This window comes from Bos indicus, chromosome 8, assembly GCF_029378745.1.
Source record: "Bos indicus isolate NIAB-ARS_2022 breed Sahiwal x Tharparkar chromosome 8, NIAB-ARS_B.indTharparkar_mat_pri_1.0, whole genome shotgun sequence".
Taxonomy (NCBI): Eukaryota; Metazoa; Chordata; class Mammalia; order Artiodactyla; family Bovidae; genus Bos; species Bos indicus.
Window position 1 is genome coordinate 95,244,085 of NC_091767.1, and position 18,761 is coordinate 95,262,845.

At 35.8% G+C, this 18,761-nt stretch overlaps 1 protein-coding gene across 4 annotated transcripts in view; it reads left to right on the plus strand.

The window, feature by feature from the left end:
• FSD1L (fibronectin type III and SPRY domain containing 1 like) overlaps positions 1 to 18,761 on the plus strand; it is a 70,536-nt gene that overhangs the window by 44,596 nt on the left and 7,179 nt on the right. For 2 of the 4 annotated variants that reach the window (XM_070795228.1, XM_019966674.2), the window contains exons 7-13: positions 1,804 to 2,013; positions 3,183 to 3,281; positions 7,641 to 7,770; positions 8,396 to 8,428; positions 11,752 to 11,852; positions 12,302 to 12,553; positions 17,253 to 17,341. In XM_070795228.1, coding sequence (XP_070651329.1) covers positions 1,804 to 2,013; positions 3,183 to 3,281; positions 7,641 to 7,770; positions 8,396 to 8,428; positions 11,752 to 11,852; positions 12,302 to 12,553; positions 17,253 to 17,341 — 914 coding nt within the window. The remainder of the gene's footprint in view (positions 1 to 1,803; positions 2,014 to 3,182; positions 3,282 to 7,640; positions 7,771 to 8,395; positions 8,429 to 11,751; positions 11,853 to 12,301; positions 12,554 to 17,252; positions 17,342 to 18,761) is intronic. The other 2 variants (XM_070795230.1, XM_070795229.1) reach the window with 2 other exon arrangements.

Here is an 18,761-nt window from a genome sequence, read left to right on the forward strand (position 1 = left end):
TATTTATGAAAATAATAAATACATAAAATGTAAAATAAAATATCTAGATTTTCTTTTTACCTGCCAAGTTTGCTTTCTTTGGGGGCCATTATTCATAAGAAAGAAGAATCTTCTTGCCAGTACATTCTTACTGCAGTGATATTAATAGCTGAATTTGAGACATGGATTTGTGGAGAGTTAGCTGGACCCACTTACAGATTAAGTGGTATTTTATTTATACAAGCCTCTTAGGACTTCAATACAGGTTTTAACTCAGCAAAATTACAAAATTACTACATGCCACAGGCCTTTACACTTCCTCATATGTAGGCAGGGCACAGCATATTAAATTTATGAATGCCCGTGATGTCTTCCCATAGAAATGAATAGTAGTCTGTATTGCTTATGTTCCAGTAATAGACTAACATCTATAATGTATTATTAATAAATGAAGTTCACTCTGTTATTAGAGTTCACTCTGTTATACAGTTCCGTGGGTTTGGTAAATGTGTAATGTCATGTCTCCACCACTACATTACTTACAGAGTAATTTTACTGCCCTAAAATTCCCCTGCACTCTGCCTGTTCATCCATTCAATCCTGCAGCCTTGCTATAAGCTTGTTATTTCCAGGAATTTTTCTGTTGATTCTTTGGGATTTTCTACATAGACAGACATGTCATCAGCAGACAAAGACAGTCTTATTTCATCTTTCCTAATTTGCATATCTTTTACTACTTTTCCTTGTGTTAAAGCATTAGCTGGAACTTCCAGTACAGTGTTGAATAGGAGTGGAGAGAGGGGACGTCATTGCCTTAGGGGAAAGGTGTCTAGTTTCTCAACCCTGATGTTACCTGTAGGGTTTTTTTTTTTTGTAGATATTCTTTATCAGGTAAAGTTCCCTAGTTTACTGAGAGCTTTTGTCATGAATAAATGTTGGATTTTGTAAAGTATTTTTTCCTCTGTTGATTCACATCATATAATTTTTCTTCTGATCATTTGAATTTTCTTCTACTGATATAATAAATTAGTTAATTTAGAATGTTGAACCAGCCTTACATGCTTGGAGTAAATCTTTCAAAGTTTTTTTTAGCAACAAGTGTTTAAATACAATATGGCACAGTTTGACACATTTCAGACACATCTGTATCACTGGAGGACCATGTTCCCCAGTTAGCCTACTGTTTAAATGGAACATCTGTTAATGTTGAGGAGCTATGTAAAACCTCTTTTATGGAAAAGAAATTGATTAATTTTCATACATGTTAACTGTGACTCATTTACTGCATTTTGTTCTAATGAATCATGGAACTCTGGAGAAACATGTAAAAATTCTTAAATATTTAACAGGGTTGCAGATTTCATTTTTGTTCAATGTTGAGGAATCACGGTTAGTCTATAAACAAGATTTTTAAAATACATTGCAAACATTTTGAATTATTTTAATCATTGGATTCAAAGCAAGTTATTTTATTTTGTCAGCAGTAATTTAATTTATGGTCTCCAGCTGTTTGAAATCGATTAGACGTAAGTGTTGAGAAGTAGCAAATAATTCCCGATTCTTTATTCTTAGCCTGTTTGAATTGCTTTTTGCCAACTGTGTTTTTAATGTACTTTGAATGCGTCTGTGAAAAACTTTGAAATATGAATTTTAAAACAGCTTTGAAAAATGATTATTTTGCATTTATAAGATATCCCTTCTCTTAGCCTGATTCAGTTTAACAGTTCAAAAGCAACATGAAAAAGCATAATTTGAATGACAGACACAAATATTGGATTAGTACTATAGTGAAAAATGAGCTTTTTTTTTTTTTTTTTGCTTCAGTTCCCAAAGCTCCAGAGATAGATCCAGTAGAATGTTTGGTGGCTGACAACTCTGTGACAGTAGCTTGGAGAATGCCGGAAGAAGATAACAAGATTGATCATTTTATACTGGAATATAGGAAAACGAATTTTGATGGACTTCCACGTGTAAAGGATGAACGATGCTGGGAGATAGTTGATAATATTAAGGGTGCTGAATATACACTATCAGGTAAGATGACTGCATTTCGTGAATCTCATTCTTGGAAAACAGATATAATTGATGAATTTTTGATTTATATTAAAAGATCAAGTTATTCAGTTTCTTTAGCCAAGGTGACATTTTTGTATATTTGTTATAGAAATGAATTTTTCTTAAAATATCAAGAAAACCTTCATTTTAGTTAGTTCTGGATATTTGCACTCTGGTAAAACAATATGTGAAGGGATATTGTAAACACTGTCTCAATAAAATTTAATTTTTTCTTTAGTTTTCTAACAATAAAAAGCTGTCAATTTTCTAGATGTATGCACTGTGCCTCATTTCAATGATACTGTAAATATTTGCCTTTACCTTTTTATTATTACCTTTATGGTAATACTTAAAGTTGAGCTGTGACTTGATAGTAGAAATTTGTGTGTTGGCCTTTTGATAGTCTTTAAAAACATACCTCTGTATATAGGGGAGTTTGGGTATTTGAATGGGCTGACTGTTGCCTGAGATTTTTAATGTTTGTTTTACGTGAGCAGTAACATTAGTATTGTTATCATTACTGAGAACCTAACATTTGTCAGAATCTGGGCTGAAGTTCACAGGACATCTGGTTTTATAAGTACAGTGCATTTCAGTTAGTCCTTACAGTTGTGAGGTTGATTTTTCCTTTTCCATGTTACAGATATCCAACTGTGGCTCTATGAAGTTGTTGAATGCCCCATAGCTAGTAATTTTTGGATTGAGATGTTAATCTGGTCCTGACTAACTTTAGAATTTTGCTATTAATCCTTATGCTTTACTTTGTCTTTAAATTCATTTTTTACTTGAGAAACAAATATAAAAATTCTTTGGCTACTTTCCAGAAATTGAGTATGTTGTTTTAAATCATAGCATCTCTCCATGAATGAAACCTTACTTATAATGAGGCTTGAGAATATTTTTTTATTGCTAAATTTAAAAAGCCCAGTGATAAACTGCATAATTCATTTGTTTTGAAGAAAATAATAGGTAAATCATGATTCCTTTTATTTCAGGCATTATCACTCTGTTAACATAAATTTGTACTCTTTCTGAGTAAAAAGATAGTTCCAAGGAGGGAAGAAAGTCTGTTTGAAGGTTCACACTCATACTTTTGGAGTAGAGTCCTTTACTTTTCATATCTCAAGGCTGTTTTTCATTTTTTTCAGGTTTAAAGTTTGATTCAAAGTACATGAATTTCAGAGTGCGAGCTTGTAACAAGGCTGTGGCTGGAGAGTATTCTGATCCAGTGACTCTAGAGACCAAAGGTAAGATCAATAGCTGTTGTTCACCATGAAATAGGACTTAACACGTGAAGTTGTTCAACACTTTGTAATAGGAAACATTTCATGTATAGTTGCCTTCCTTCCCCACCTTCATACCCATGCCATCCTGCGCGCCGCCGCCCGCCCCCCCCCCCCCCCCCCCCCCCACAGAATTCTCATCAGGAGGTATTTTAAGATGGGAAAATTAGGACTACAGTAGTGGATTTCATTGGTTTCTCTTTTACCCTAGTATTCAGATGAGTCAGGGGCTTCCCTGATAGCTCAGACAGTAAAGCTTCTGCCTGCAGTGCAGGAGACCCAGGTTTGATTTCTGGGTCAGGAAGATCCCTTGGAGAAGGAAATGGCAACCCTCTCCAGTATTCTTGCCTTGGAAATCCCGTGGACAGGGGAGCCTAGTAGGCTACAGTCCATGGGGTTGCAAATAGTTGGACACGACTGAGTGACTTTCACTTTTAGATACGTGATATAGACCAGTGATGGTATTATGTTCTCCCATGGATACTTAGTTTACAAATTTCAGTCTAGTATAATTACATTCCCATTGCTGAGGTTTTCCCAGAGAATGGATTGTGTCTCAATAATAGGGAAGTATGTATTCAGTTTAGTTCAAGTTCTTTTTGTTTTCATAAATCTTATTGTAGAAATTATTATTTATACAGTTAGTGTTTACAAAGCCCTCTCACAAGTCTTTTATTTGATCATTGAAACCATCTTGAGGGATCAGTAGAACAGATGGTATTGATACCCATTTTGTAGGTGAAGAAAGGGATGTTCAAATATGTTAAATAACTTACCCATGATCCCGAAAACTAGCTTGGAAAGGTGTGAACAAGAATCTTATTTACAAATTCTCTGCCTGCCTTTATTGTGGGCCAGGAATGTAAGTAAGTGCTTGTAGTCTCTGAGAACAATTTGAATTTATTAGAACTCAATGTACATGAATTTGAACAAACTCCAGGAGATAGTGAACGGTAGGGGAGCCTGGTGTGCTGCAGTCTGTGGGTTGCAAAGAGTCAGACATGACTTAGTAACTGAACAGCAACAACAAAGAGTAACATATTTAAACACAGAAGATTTTTCAGGTGTTTACCAATTTGAAGGCCATAATGTTATAGATCTTTCTAGTCATGAAATGATAATTCACTCAGTTTGCTTCCAGAATCAGCATCTACCTGTTGTTAGATAGTTGGGCCTTTGAGTGTTTCACTGACCTCCAGTTCACATAGCATTTGAATAGGTTTGAATGCTAGAAGTTTGATATGACTTGGAGGCTGGTATAAAAATATCGTTTTAGAATAAAACAAGAAGTTCATAAGTTATTGACAGGTCAAACTCCTAAGAATATGATTGTATTAGATTTAAAAAGCAAAACAAAACTAAGTCAAAGTAATTTGGATTAGCAAATGTTTTTATTTGAGAACTACAGATAACTTAGCCAAGAAATGCAGTTACCTAGAATTACTTGTTAACAAATTGAATTGAAATTGTGGTTTCTTTTTTTTACCATTTCAAAATAAAGTCATATTTACAGGTAGATAATCTTTTCTATATAACATGAACTGTTTTCAGCCCTTGTGAGGTAAAATTGCATTATTGTTAATCTCCTCCTCCAAGAATATTTTATCTTTTTTTATTTCTTTTGTTCCTTTTCCTTTAATATTGAGTGACCAAACTTGGGCCTAAATGTGGTGAATTGTACATTTCCATGCAAATTCTGTAGATTCAGGAAAATAGAATATCTGGCTTGTAATTTCTTTGGAGCTGGACTGTCTGCTCCCATTAGCAATGTCTAGATCTTAACTAGTCAAATTCTTGGTCTTAGGGTTTGCAGGGAAAGACTAAGTTGATTCTAGTCCTTTTGAGCAGTTCTCACTATGGGGTAAACCCCTTGGGGTTGGGGTAGACTGATACTCAACCCTGAGGCCCACTGAACCTTCTAGGACCTTCTGGGAGACTCAGTAAAATTATCTCTTAAGAAGCTGTGGGTCACAGGTTTTCTAAGGTTATTCCATACCACTGGAGTGGCTACTAACGACAGCAGGAGCTCCAGAGAAAAGTCAGGTTTTTTAAAGTACCATGGTAAACAGTTGTTTACTAATTTTTTGACTTGCTGTAGCCCTTTTTGACCAACCATTAGAAGTAAATATATGAGCAGAGAATTGCAGGGAAAGGGAGAGAGAGACAGAGATTAAATAGTTGAGTCCTACCAAAACTTCATATCCTGCCACTTGTGGTGCCTGGTGTAGAAGGTAGTGAACCCTGTTAATATCTGTCTCTCCAGTGGATGTAATTTCTTCTTTTATTGAAATTACCAAAAGTGATGAATAATATGATTTCTTATGACCAGAATTTTTAAAGTATATTATCTCTTCCTTGTAAAGGTAAATGATGTGATACTAATCACCAGTTGCTTTCTAGCCTCAAATGTTAGTATCTATGATATAATTTTACAGTATGGAAAGTACCCACCAACCCAAAGTAAACACATAAAACATATCTGTGCCTTATTTTTTTTGGTACTTTGTTTACACAGACTTTTAAAGATAAGGAAACTAATATCTGGCTTCATTACAGGCTTAGTAACAGTTGAGGCTTCCCTTTTGAGGCCAATCTTTTTTTTAAACTTCATAGTGAAATATTATCCTTGTTACTTAGAGAGCCTCAGTGATTTAGTTGAGGCTTCATGAAGGGACAGTGTCCAAAAAGGAAGAGAGAAAAGATTGCACCCCTGAGTTTGAAACCTATACCTGTCTGTTTGGGTGTTATGGTATTTGATAAGTCTGGTCTCAAGTAGCTTGAGGGATAATACCTGTTTTTGCCACCCTTGACTCTACTCTTATCTTCATCATCAAACATAGGGAATAGCTTTCTGATTTTTTTTCTTTCCTTAGGATTTTAACAAGCAGCTGAGTGTTGATGGCACCTTGAGTTATATCCACTGTTTCTCTCAAAAATTCAGAAGCCCTCACATGTATTAACTAATAACTAATGTAGAGGTTAACTCTGTTCTCTTAAAACAGTTCATTCTTAGTAATACAGGGGTCTCAGTTTTGCATAATCCTAACTTTCCAGTCACCTCCCTCTTGATGAATTCTATTTCCACTTTTACTGGAACTGTGTTATTCTTTCAGTAAGTTCATTTCTGTTTACATGCGTGTTTTGAAAGCTATTAACTCTTTTGCATATTGTATGACATTTTCTGGAAGTGGTTATGGTGAGTCAATTTGTATTTAGAATGTTTTAAAATACAGTGAACAATAGGTCAGCTGAATAGGTGAAATTAAAGTGCTCTTTACAAAACAGTAGAGTATAAAAGGATTCTTCATGCACTAGATAAGCATTAGGTTTTCTATATGAATATTTTGTTGTTTGATGATGAATATTTCACAGACACACTGAACCTTTAGCTAAATCACGTATTATCCTTAAGTGAAATGGGGTATTGTAAAGCAATATTTCTTCAGTGAATACTTCTAAGAAATTTAAACTTTTGGAGGGAAATATAACTAATAAGCAGATTTATTGGTAACTGTGTAGTAGATGATACCTTACTTAAAACGCAAATTCCAGAAATTGCATATTAAATTGATACATTTCAATGATTAACCCTCAGTATCCAAAAGGAACAAGTGATACTATGTTAAACTGATTTCCTAAATTAGCAGTTCTAAGTAAGTTTTATGAATAGTACAGATAGTTCCCCGATACCAAATAATTTGAAAAGCGTAGTTTTGTGTTGTATTTTCTTAATTTGTTAAGTAACCCTTTTCCCCCATCTATTCTTTGCCTTGTAAATGCTCTTAGCTCTATCAGCTGAGTTATTTCCCTTGCTTCTGCCATCATGGCCTATTTCTCCCTGATTGCCTTATTTTTGAAACTACTGAGAGTTTAAATATGAAATTATTAAATGTTAGCGCAAAAGAGAAAATATGTGTGTGCCAGCGTCTATAACTTTTTACACCACATCACTTTCTCCTCATCCTTGATTCTACTAGCTCCTCTTTCTGTTTAGTCGTAACAATCAGCTGATTCTCTTATAATAGGAAATTGAAGCTATTGTGCTAATGGAGAGTCCAGCAGAAGGAAAAACAGAAAGACCAGTGACCATGCAAGTACATTGTATTTGGTTGGAGTATAGGATAGCTATATAGAGGAGAATAATGGGAAATAGAGTAGAAATTAGTAGATTATGGCTTTATCATTGCAGACTTTAAATCTTAAGGTTAAGAATTGAACCTTTATATACAGTATTGAAATCTGTTGAGTTCGAAAATAATATGATGGCTGTGCTTCAGAAACTAGAAATATGCTACATTAAAAATGAAATATTGTTTTGGTTAGCACTTAATTTCAATTTGGATAACTCATCCTCCCATTTGAACCTGAGAGTTGAAGATACCTGTGTAGAGTGGGATCCTACTGGAGGAAAAGGTCAAGACAGTAAAAGTAAAGGAAAAGAGAACAAGGGCAGGTAAGCTCATTTATTAAGTTTGTGATTTGGATTAAATGCTTGTACATTGATTCTTATTTGACAACAACTAGAAATGAAATGCTTATTATTAACACCAAAGTGAAAAATACAATATTGTTTGCCAGTACTTGAATTTGTCATTAACATTTTTCATTATTTTTTCTTAGTTTTTTTCCTAATCCTCTTCTTACTAATGTCTTTTATTTCAGTATTCCATTTCTTTTCAGGTTATATCTACAGCAATTTGAACTGCTTAGAGAGAAGTTCCTAGCATAGTTCCTGAATATTAGACTTACAGATCACCTCTTTTAGCTGAAGGTCTGCGTTGAATGACAACTTTTAGCATGTACAACCCCAGTGTCGGGCCCCTGGTTAGCAACCATGTGAACCAAAGAGACAGACTTGGGACCTTGTGTTATTGTCAGACTGACTTAGGTAGTCTTAAAGTATGGAGGCCTCTTTTAACAGAGATGAATTGTACTCAAACTGAAATAAAGTGTAATCACTGTTAAACAGTGAATCAAAAGAAATCCCTCAGCTGATGTTTCATCTGATTTTATTATATAAACTGTTAAATTTAAGTTGTAAAGCAGTCTCTTAACAGTTGCCTATTTTTATCTGACAGTGTCCATGTTACTTCACTGAAGAAACATTCAAGGTGATGATCTATGTCTGTCTAGTTCTAGGATCTAGTATATCTAGCTTGGCTGAATAACTTAAATTTCTCTTTAACCAATAAGCAGAACCCATTGCAGCAGCCTTCAAAAGCTAAAATATTGCTTTGTGTAGACTGTCTGTGCTGGTAGCTTATGTTTTGGATTTACAGCATTATATAGCATTATGCTTCATATTATTTAGATTATACTGTCTATAATAACAAAACAATAAGCTCTGCTTTAAGTCTTTCTTGAATTGATTTCGTTTATATGATTTTTTTCTGCATTTACTTATACCTGGCATCTTTCTTGTTGTGCTGTATTCAATATATCTAACATTACAGCTTTGCTTTTACAAATATTTGACATGAAGCAAGTTTAAAGTGTTCTATGTTTTATAATAATCATACAATTTCAAAATATCAAAGATTTAAAAAAAAAAGGTCGTTACTGAAATTATTAGAACAGTGCCAGAAAGATGAATCATTTCAAATTGCACAAGTAATAATGTACTGATTTGAAGATACCCCATATCTTTCCCAGAAACCAGAATGTGTTCTCTTTTCAAAATTATTGTCTTCTCTTTTTTCCAGTTTATTTGCTTCTTATTGGTGAAAGTGATTCATAGTTGGTGTATTAGAAATTGTAAAATGCTGCTGGATTTGATAGGATCATTGAAGTTTGGTCATTTGGATATTTTTAGACTACTTATAATTTCATCATGCTGTTTCTCTTTCTCTCGTCTCTTTAAGTGTATTTTGTATGTGGGCTACTTCTGGAATGTTACATACATTTATTCTTTCCATAAATATTTATTTACTGTAGGATGTCAGCTGGATATTGTGGGGTTCCTGCCTTCAAGGAATTTGCCCTAACTTATGTAGACGAGCTATCTCTCTCTCTATAAATAATAATAATATGAGATAGAGATTGTGTTTAGTAGTATGTGTGAATCAGGGAGTTTCGAGGGAGAAAGATTTCCTGAGCTGCCAGATGCTGAAGTGGTCAATTAGGACAGTGAGCCAAACCGAAAGTAACAGTGCAAACTTTGTTCACTTACTGTGATAGTGTAAGAGGCCCAGAGGAAGGGGTGCCGGGTCGCCCAGTGTTCCGTTTTCACAGCAGAATGGCACAGGGTGAGGGTTAGGTAAACCAGAGCAGAGGGCAGATGGTAAGTATCTGAGGACCATCTCGCTGCCCAGGGAGACCCAAACAAAAGCCTTCTCCTGTTTTGTGGACCTGAGGCCAAGGAAATTGGAAGGGTTAGGAGTAGGAAAGTGTTGAGACAAGAGTGGAGAAAAGTGTCTTCAGACTGCCCCTCAACCCCTTCCCCCTTTAAGGAGGTCTCTGAAGAGGCAGCTGGAAAGGGTCTCAGCTGAGGGCCCCCTCCCATAATGGAACCTCTGAATATAGGTATCTAATCTAGGAATGCAGACATGCATAGGAGCATGGAGTTGCAAGGGGGATTGCAACTCCCTCCAAAACCTGCAGTGAACTTGCAGTGCACCAAGTCTGGTGAGGAGAAGGCAAGCATTTATAATTACTTCTTGTTAGGCCTGAAGGGTCATACACAGAATTTTGGCCTAGAGGTGGACTCCTCAGAAAGGTTACTTAGCCTGGTAGGATCTGGGAGACCTTCATTAGTGGATTAGTATTTAAGTTGGTTCTCAAGTAAGTGGAAGAATGTGTAGCATTTGGACTTGGCAGTGAGAGAACGAGTGCTGGAAGGGAAAGGCACTGAAGCAGATTGCCTGCGTTTAAGGAACGCTTGAGCTGCTCCTTTCAGCTGGATAGTGCTGTCCAGAGATGAGAAGGCTGGAAAAGCAATGCTGTGTGCTTAGTCGCCGGGCTCTTTTGTCCATGGGGATTCTGCAGGCAAGAATACTGGAGTGGGTTGCCATGCCCTCTTCCAGGGGATTTTCCCAACCCAGGGATCAAACCCAGGTCTTCCACATTGCAGGCAGATTCTTTACCGTCTGAGCCATCAGGGAAGTCCATGAATACTGGAGTGGGTAGCCTGTCCCTTCTCCAGGGGATCTTCTGACCCAGGGCTCTCCTGCATTGCAGGCAGATTCTTTACCAGCTGAGCTACCCGAAAAAGCAGAGTGGAACCTGAAATGCCATGCTAAGTTCTTTGTGGGTAGTAAGGAAGTACTTGAAGATTTTAGAGTAGGAGAATCAGAGTTAGGTTTATCTTGTAACAGTGAACAAATGACTTAGGTAACAAAGAGATCATCTGGGAAGCTGATAAAACAGTCCAGATTAGAGATAACAAAGAGCCTTAGTTGAGACAGTTGAGTGACTGAGGTATCTTTAAAGGGTGGAATCATGTTTGCTTTAAGACAATAATAACTGTTGTACTTCTTGCAAAAATGTATTCAGGGTTGGAATTCTAGAGTGCTTCAATGGAAGACTTTTCCTTATTTAACTTTTCTTTGAAATTTAAATTGCCATTCTCAATATTTACATCTGTTTTTCTTTTTGCCATGCTTTCCCTTTATTTCTTTACTGCTGGTAAGTTATAAATTTTTTGTTTTATGAATGCAGCAGTTTGATATAATTGAAATGTTAATTTTTAAACATCTTTTGAGGTTTGGTCTGTTTTGAGTTTTGGGGAGTTAGTGAAAGGCCTTAATGCTGTCCAGTTTACTATGTCATATAATTTGAAAAAGAGAAGTCAAGTTGTATCTTGTCCATTTTAGTAGGAGAAATGCTTTATAATACCTGATATTACTCTGTGCATGGATTTGGGTAATTGCTATTTTTTTTTAAGAAGAAAAGATACAAAACAAAAATACCTACTGCTTATGAAAATAAAAAAAGTTATTTGGTTTGATTATGAAAACTCTTAAAAAGAAAAATAGCAATTAACCAAATCCATGCATAGAATAATATCAAGTATTATAAATCATTTCTCTTCCTAAAATAAGACTTGCTTTTAATTTAAATTTAACTGCAAGAAATGTAAGTTATGTAATCCATTATCTTTCTGCAGGTCTTTTTTTCCCCCTTGGGTTCTTTTTCCCCTTTTGTCATGTCCCATTTTGGCATTGTCTCTTATTCCAGCTGTGTATTATTTGTACAAGCCTTGCTCTGTCTGCATGGTATTAGTGTTTTTAGCTTGCTTTATGTTGATGATTTCTTACACGTAAGTGTTATAATTGACAACTCTGTTTAATAGTAAATAATTCAAATAAAATTAAATTTTGCTTTTTGTGCAGCATGATTAGAAAGCTCTTCAAAGTTTCCTTTTATCTGTAATTTTAGTTTGTGAAACATGTACAACATAGAATATTTGTTTTTCTTTTTGTTCCTGTTTATGTAGAAGTGGTACCCCATCCCCTAAACGGACATCTGTAGGCTCCAGGCCACCAGCAGTAAGAGGCAGCAGAGATCGTTTTACGGGGGAATCGTACACAGTGTTGGGTAGGATAAACATAATAATTCTTCATTATCTCAGATTAAAAGCATCACAGTCACATGGGTGGACTTTCTACTCAGGGGTGGCGTGGCTGCCTGTGTATTGAATGAATATTTGCCAAATTTCTCCCCCTCGAAGCCTAGTTGCTTTGGTAGGTTTTCAAATTATCTTGTTATTGATATGTTTTAAATTCTACTTCAGTTTGTGTAGTGCTCCACATTTATAACTCTTAAGGGGATAATAAGGAAGAAAAGTTCTGAAGCCTTTTATATTCAGAGAAGTTAGTAAACATACAAGTCATTATAGCAGACACTCTGCATTTAGTGTCTGTGTTAACATGATTATTCTCCTGAATCAGACTTTTTGGTGCCATTTTGTGCGACCAAATATAGGTAAAACTCTGTAAGTCATAAGAAACAGGTAAGAGTTAAATTTACCTTCTAATCTTTTGTAGGAGACACAGCTATTGAAAGTGGACAACATTATTGGGAGGTCAAGGCCCAGAAGGACTGTAAATCCTACAGTGTGGGAGTGGCGTACAAGACTTTGGGGAAATTTGACCAATTGGGAAAGACAAACACTAGTTGGTGTATCCATGTGAACAACTGGCTACAGAACACATTTGCAGCAAAGCATAATAATAAGGTCAAAGCCTTGGATGTTGCTGTTCCTGAAAGAATAGGTGTATTTTGTGATTTTGATGGGGGTAAGTTTGCTGATTTTCTCCTAAGTCATTTCACCATCATTGTTTGTATTTCATTACTCTGCATTGTGCTTAGTTGCTCAGTCATGTCTGACTCTTTACAACCCCATGGACTGTAGCTTGACAGACACCTCTGTCCATGGGATTCTCCAGGCAAGAATACTGGAATGGGTTGCCATGCCCTCCTCCAGGGGATCTTCGCAACCCAGGGATCGAGCCCAGGTCTCCTATCGTAGGCGGATTCTTTACCATCTGAGCCACCAGAGAAGCCCATGCTTTCCTCTAGTAATAATCTGTATGGAATTTCCACTAGTATTGTGGCAAGGATGTTTTGACCTACTAGGATGTGATCACAAACATAACATAACTTCAGGTCTATGGTTGACAGAAAGGGCATGTGATGTCTGCTTGCAGGCCTATAAAAGCTCTCGTCTATAATATACTAAGTAAGTCTGAAAAAAAAAAGATGTTGCTAATTTTAGTTATGAGCATTAAAATTTCTTATACCCATTTTAATTCCTCCCTTACCTTGTTTTGATAACTGTTAAGAGTGGTAGGGTCAGATTTTTTTGAGTCAAAATAGACCTTAGAAATTACCCAGTCCTTTTGCCACGTAGTATGATTTCCTTATTACATTGTCTCTGTGAGTAGTTGCCACTCCTGTGCTCGAACTTTTCTGTGTGAAGCTAATGGTCTTAGAAGGCAGCCTGTTTCACTGTAGGATAAGATTTGATTAGAAGGTTTTTCTTAAGTCAACTCATTTTGTCTCTCAGTAACTTCGGAGACTCTTGCTATTAAGTCTTGTCATTTGAAGAAACACAGAATTATGTTCCCTAATTCATATTTACATTATAATCCTTATTTGTTTAAAAACTAACGTTGCTTCTCTTTCCCTATTACTAACATTGCTTCTCTTTCCCTGTTTTTCCAGACCGTACATTCTCTGTAACATTAGCTGTTCCTTTTAATTTCATTTTTTCCAAACCTTTATTATCACCTGTGGTTGTATACTATGTCTATGTACATTTTAAAGATTGATTCTCAAAGTAGAACACACAACTTTTGACCACCGTAGATTAGTGATTTGGCAGCACGATTTCTAGTATTATGACTTAACAGCATTGTAGATCAATATTGAGCTGGTAGCCACCTAATCCACTAATCTGGCAGATTATCTTTTTCCTCTGATATTAGGCAGTGTAGAGGGGTTTCTTTGCTATTTGTAACTCAAATGAAGAACACTGTATTTGTCCTTAAGTTTCATCTTAATAGATTTTGCCAATCTTCCCTCCTCTTAAGATCATCTAAAAATTAACTTGGTGTTTATCTTTAAGCTTTTTGAGTTAGGTATTTGATAAGTGTCTTGTCTGCTGTCATCTAAATATAAAACTTTTGTAGATGAAGTAGGGAACAAAATTAATTTCCTAAATGCCTCACTCCAAGTTGATACTTAAAGCTAATAAAACCAAGTTTTATGATTTTAAGTAATGTTATGTCCAAAGAGTTCCATGAAGTATCAACCTAGTTATTCAAAAAGGAAAAAAAATTGACTTTAGATTGATTTATTTTTTGTGATGACGTGTCAGTTTTGCTGCATTTTAAAAAATTTACTTAGACTCATAAATAATTTTCCTCAGGATAAATAGTAAATTTATTGGCATATCAATACATTCTTTCTTTTTAAACTACCAAGATAGCATTTGCTTATCTTCTTTTGTCTCTTTTCCCATACTTTGATTCCTTAAAGATAAGTAAAATTAAAGATACTTAAGTATAATTAAAGATTCCTTAAGGATAGTGAGAAGTATAATTGTTAACCTAAAGCATAGGGTATAGAAATAAATTGTAATGCAGGATAGGATCAAATTCTGAGGGCCTTGAAAAATAATAACAAGCTAGTCTTTTTTTACTAGTTGAAGGGGGACTTCTGTTTATTTTAGAAAACTGTAGCTATATGATGGTAATATAGTTTTAGACATATTAGAGAATAAATGGTTAAATGTGGAACAGGTTGCAAAATACTGAGAGAGGAAGACTTTTCAAGGTGGTCTTTAAGTAATATAGACAGGACCATGTCTGTTTTGTTAAGTATTATGTCCTTATTGCTTGGCAAGTGCTTTATATCAGTTCAGTTCAGTTCAGTTGCTCAGTCGTGTCCGATTCTTTGCGACCCCATAGACTGCAGCACACCAGGCGTCCCTGTCCATCACCAATTCCTGAAGCTTACTCAAACTCATGTCCATCGAGTCGGTGATGCCATCCAACCATCTCATCCTCTGTCATCCCCTTCTCCTCCCACCTTCAATCTTCCCTAGCATCAGGGTCTTTTCAAATGAGTTGATTCTTCGCATCAGGTGGCCAAAGTATTGGAGTTTCAGCTTCAGTGTCAGTCCTTCCAATGAATATTCAGGACTGATTTCCTTTAGGATTGACTGGTTGGATCTCTGTGCAGTCCAAGGGTCTCTCTTATGAACACCACAGTTCAAAAGCATCAATTCTTTGGCACTCAGCTTTCTTTATAGTCCAACTCTCACATCCATACATGACTACTGGAAAAACCATCTCTTTGACTAGACGGACCTTTGTTGGCAAAGTAATGTCTCTGCTTTTTAATATGCTGTCTAGGTTGGTCATAACTTTTTTCCAAGGAGTAAGTGTCTTTTAATTTTATGGCTGCAGTCACCATCTGCAGTGATTTTGGAACGCCCAAAAATAAAGTCTGCCACTGTTTCCCCATCTATTTGCCATGAAATGATGGGACCAGATGCCATGATCTTAGTTTTCTGGATGTTGAGTTTTAAGCCAACTTTTTCACTCTCCTCTTTCACTCTCATTAAGAGGCTCTTTAGTTCTTCTTTGCTTTCTTCCATAAAGATGGTGTCATCTGCATATCTGAGGTTATTGATATTTCTCCCAGCAATCTTGATTCCAGCTTGTGCTTCTTCCAGCGCAGCGTTTTTCATGATGTACTCTGCATATAAGTTAAATAAGCAGGGTTACAATATACAGACCTGATGTACTCCTTTTCCTATTTGGAACCAGTCTGTTGCTCCATGTCCAGTTCTAACTGTTGCTTCCTGATCTGCATACAGATTTCTCAAGAGGCAGGTCAGGTGGTCTGATATTCCCATCTCTTTCAGAATTTTCCATAGTTTGTTGCGATCCACACAGTCAAAGGCTTTAGATAGTCAATAAAGCAGAAATAGATGTTTTTCTGGAACTCTCTTGCTTTTTCGATGATCCAGTGTATGTTGGCAATTTGATCTCTGGTTCCTCTGCCTTTTCTTTACCAGCTGAGCCACAAGGAGGGTATTCTCTGCCTTTTCTAAATCCAGCTTGAACATCTGGAAGTTCACAGTTCACATACTGTTGAAGCCTGGTTGGAGAATTTTGAGCGTTACTAGCATGTAAGATGAGTGTAATTGTGTGGTAGTTTTAACATTCTTTCGCCTTGCCTTTCTTTACATAGTAAACCCTTAATAAGTACTGGTTGAGTAATTAGTGGTGAGAGAGGCCTGAGCAGTGGGGAATCAAGAAAAATGGATTTGATGGTGTGAAAGTAGAATTCATAGGACTTGACTACTAAAAATATGGATTGGAAGAAGAGACAGAGAAGAACTGAAGATGACTGAGGTTCCATCCAGTGTGATCAGAAGTATGATCATACCATCAACATGGTAGAGAGCATAGAGCATCCCGGGGAAAGATGAGATACCAGCAGGACAGCCACGTGGCATTACTTAGCTGAAGCTAAATATTAGTTATGGCATCACAGAACGGCCACTGAATGTTGCACAGAGCCGTTAAGTGTTATTGCTCTTCTGTACACTAACTTTGTGACCACATATAGGTTGCTTGGTATTTTGAAATAGTTTATATAAACAGTAGACATAATGTTAGTTTCTTTTCTAGTAGACATAATGTTAGTTCTTTTCTTCTTTGTTTAGTGGCTGCTGATTTATTATGGGAATCTTGTAGAGAGAAAAGATCCTGGACAAGCATCTACATTTAGAATAGAAGGAAAAGAAACAGAAGATATCCTCAGGATTAAGAAACAAACCAAGAAAATAGTCATGAGAGAAAAGTTTGAAGAAATGATAACAGTTGCAAGTGTGTCATCAGGTTGGACAGTTAGGTGGTCAGAAGGACAGTGATTTAGTTCCATGATCATTGTTGAAAGACAGACTGTCAGGAGACCTTAAAAAAGAACTAAAACTGAAGCAGTGATAATTATACCATGATTTTAGAGACTAGGGTATGAGTATGGCTTTAAGTAATTAGAGGACAAAGTCTAATAGAGTAAACCTTAAATGGTGGTAGGATTGAGTGGAAAGGCTGGTTATAGTTAAAAAAAAAAGGTGGGGGGTGGGGAGGAAGAAATAACCGTGGTTTTTACTGGGCTAAGGGAACCATTTGTTAAATAATGGTAAAAAAGAGAAGTCTATAGTTGAATAATTGGATAGTACCAGATTATGAAAGCACTATGGAGATCTTAAAAACCAGGGAAAGAAAAGTGGTTTTGGGCTTTTTCTTAAACATGTTTACTACCGATTTTCAAGTGAGAATTCCTAAGTCCAGTCCTCAAAGTGACAAATATTCATTTGGTTATTACTTTTATGCATGATTATATGTTAGACTTAATTAGATGTTAAATTTTTTTTTTCCAGTAATAAATGTGACTTTTTTTTCTCCTTCCCTCTAGGTCAGCTTTCTTTCTATGATGCAAACTCAAAACAGTTGTTGTATTCCTTTAAGGCAAAATTTACTCAGCCAGTACTACCTGGTTTCATGGTTAGTACCTAATTTATATTTGGTTTGGCAACTTTAAGGAGAATATCTATGCTATATATTTGGGGAAACACAATATCTTATTTTTTTCTTATATTCCTCTTCCTTTCCCTAGTCTACCTCTCCTACGTCTGTGATTGTATGTTTTTGGTATATTTTACTGAAGTAAGTGTTAAGACCTAAAAGTCTGCAAATCACAAGCATGTAGTTTGATCAGTGTTTTCATAGGACTGCACTCATTTTTGTAATCAGCATCTTGGTCAGGAAGTGGAACATTGTACCCATTTCCAGCCTCTAATGGCCCTCCTCCAAAGTGATTACTGTCTTGAGTTTTAATACCATAAATTCATTTGCCTCCTTTTCAACTTTGTATAAATGGAATCGTACAATATCTTTTGGGCTCAACATACATTTGTGAGATTTATGCATGTTTTTCCACGGTGTGCTAGTTCACATAGTTCTATATGTATATGTATAGTTTTTCATTGTATGACTATATCAGGATTTATTTACACATTCTAATTTAGTTGACTACTTGAGTGCTTTCCCACTGGAGACATTTACAAATAGAACTTCTATAAATATTCTTGTTAATGTCATGCTTTGCCCAGCTCAAGGTCACAGAGATATTTTCTTTTGTTTTTTTCTTGTAACTTTATAATTAAAAAGTTTTACATTTAGGTCTTGGATCCATTTTGAGTTAATTTTTATATGTGATACAGAGTATAGTTTAAGATCTGTTTTTTTGCACATGGATATCCACGTGTTCCAGTGCCACTTTCTGAAAAAGACTAACCTTTCTCCACTGATGTGCTCTTCCACTTTTGTGCCAGATATTTTGAGTAAATATTTCTGTAAATCACTTAATTTTCAATTAAATAATATGATAGTTTCATAATCAGAGTAGCTTTTGTATTTCTAAAATTTATTTTTTATTGAAATACAGTTGATTTACAATGTTGTATTAATTTCTTCTGTACAACACAGTGACTCAGGTGTACACACATAAACTTTTTTTTTTCCTTGACTAAGCTGTTTGCAGGCTCTTAGTTCCCTGACCAGGGGTTGCATCTGGGCTCTGGCAGTGAAAGCGCTGAGTCCTAACCACTGGATCACCAGGGAATTCCTCTTTACACTCTTTTTTACATTCTTTTCCATTATGGTTATCCCAGGATATTGGATATAGTTCCCTGTCTGTACTGTAGGATCTTGTTGTTTATCTATTCTCTATGTAATAGTTTGCATCTGTTAACCCCAGACTCCCAGTCTACCCTTCCCTAACCACATCCCCCTTGGCAGCCATGAGTCTGTTCTCTGTATCTGTGACTCTGCTTCTGTCTCATAGATAGGTTCATTTGTACCGTATTTTCTTGTATTTTAAGAACAATGTACTGAACCTTAAAGTTTAAAAATTTTGGAATGT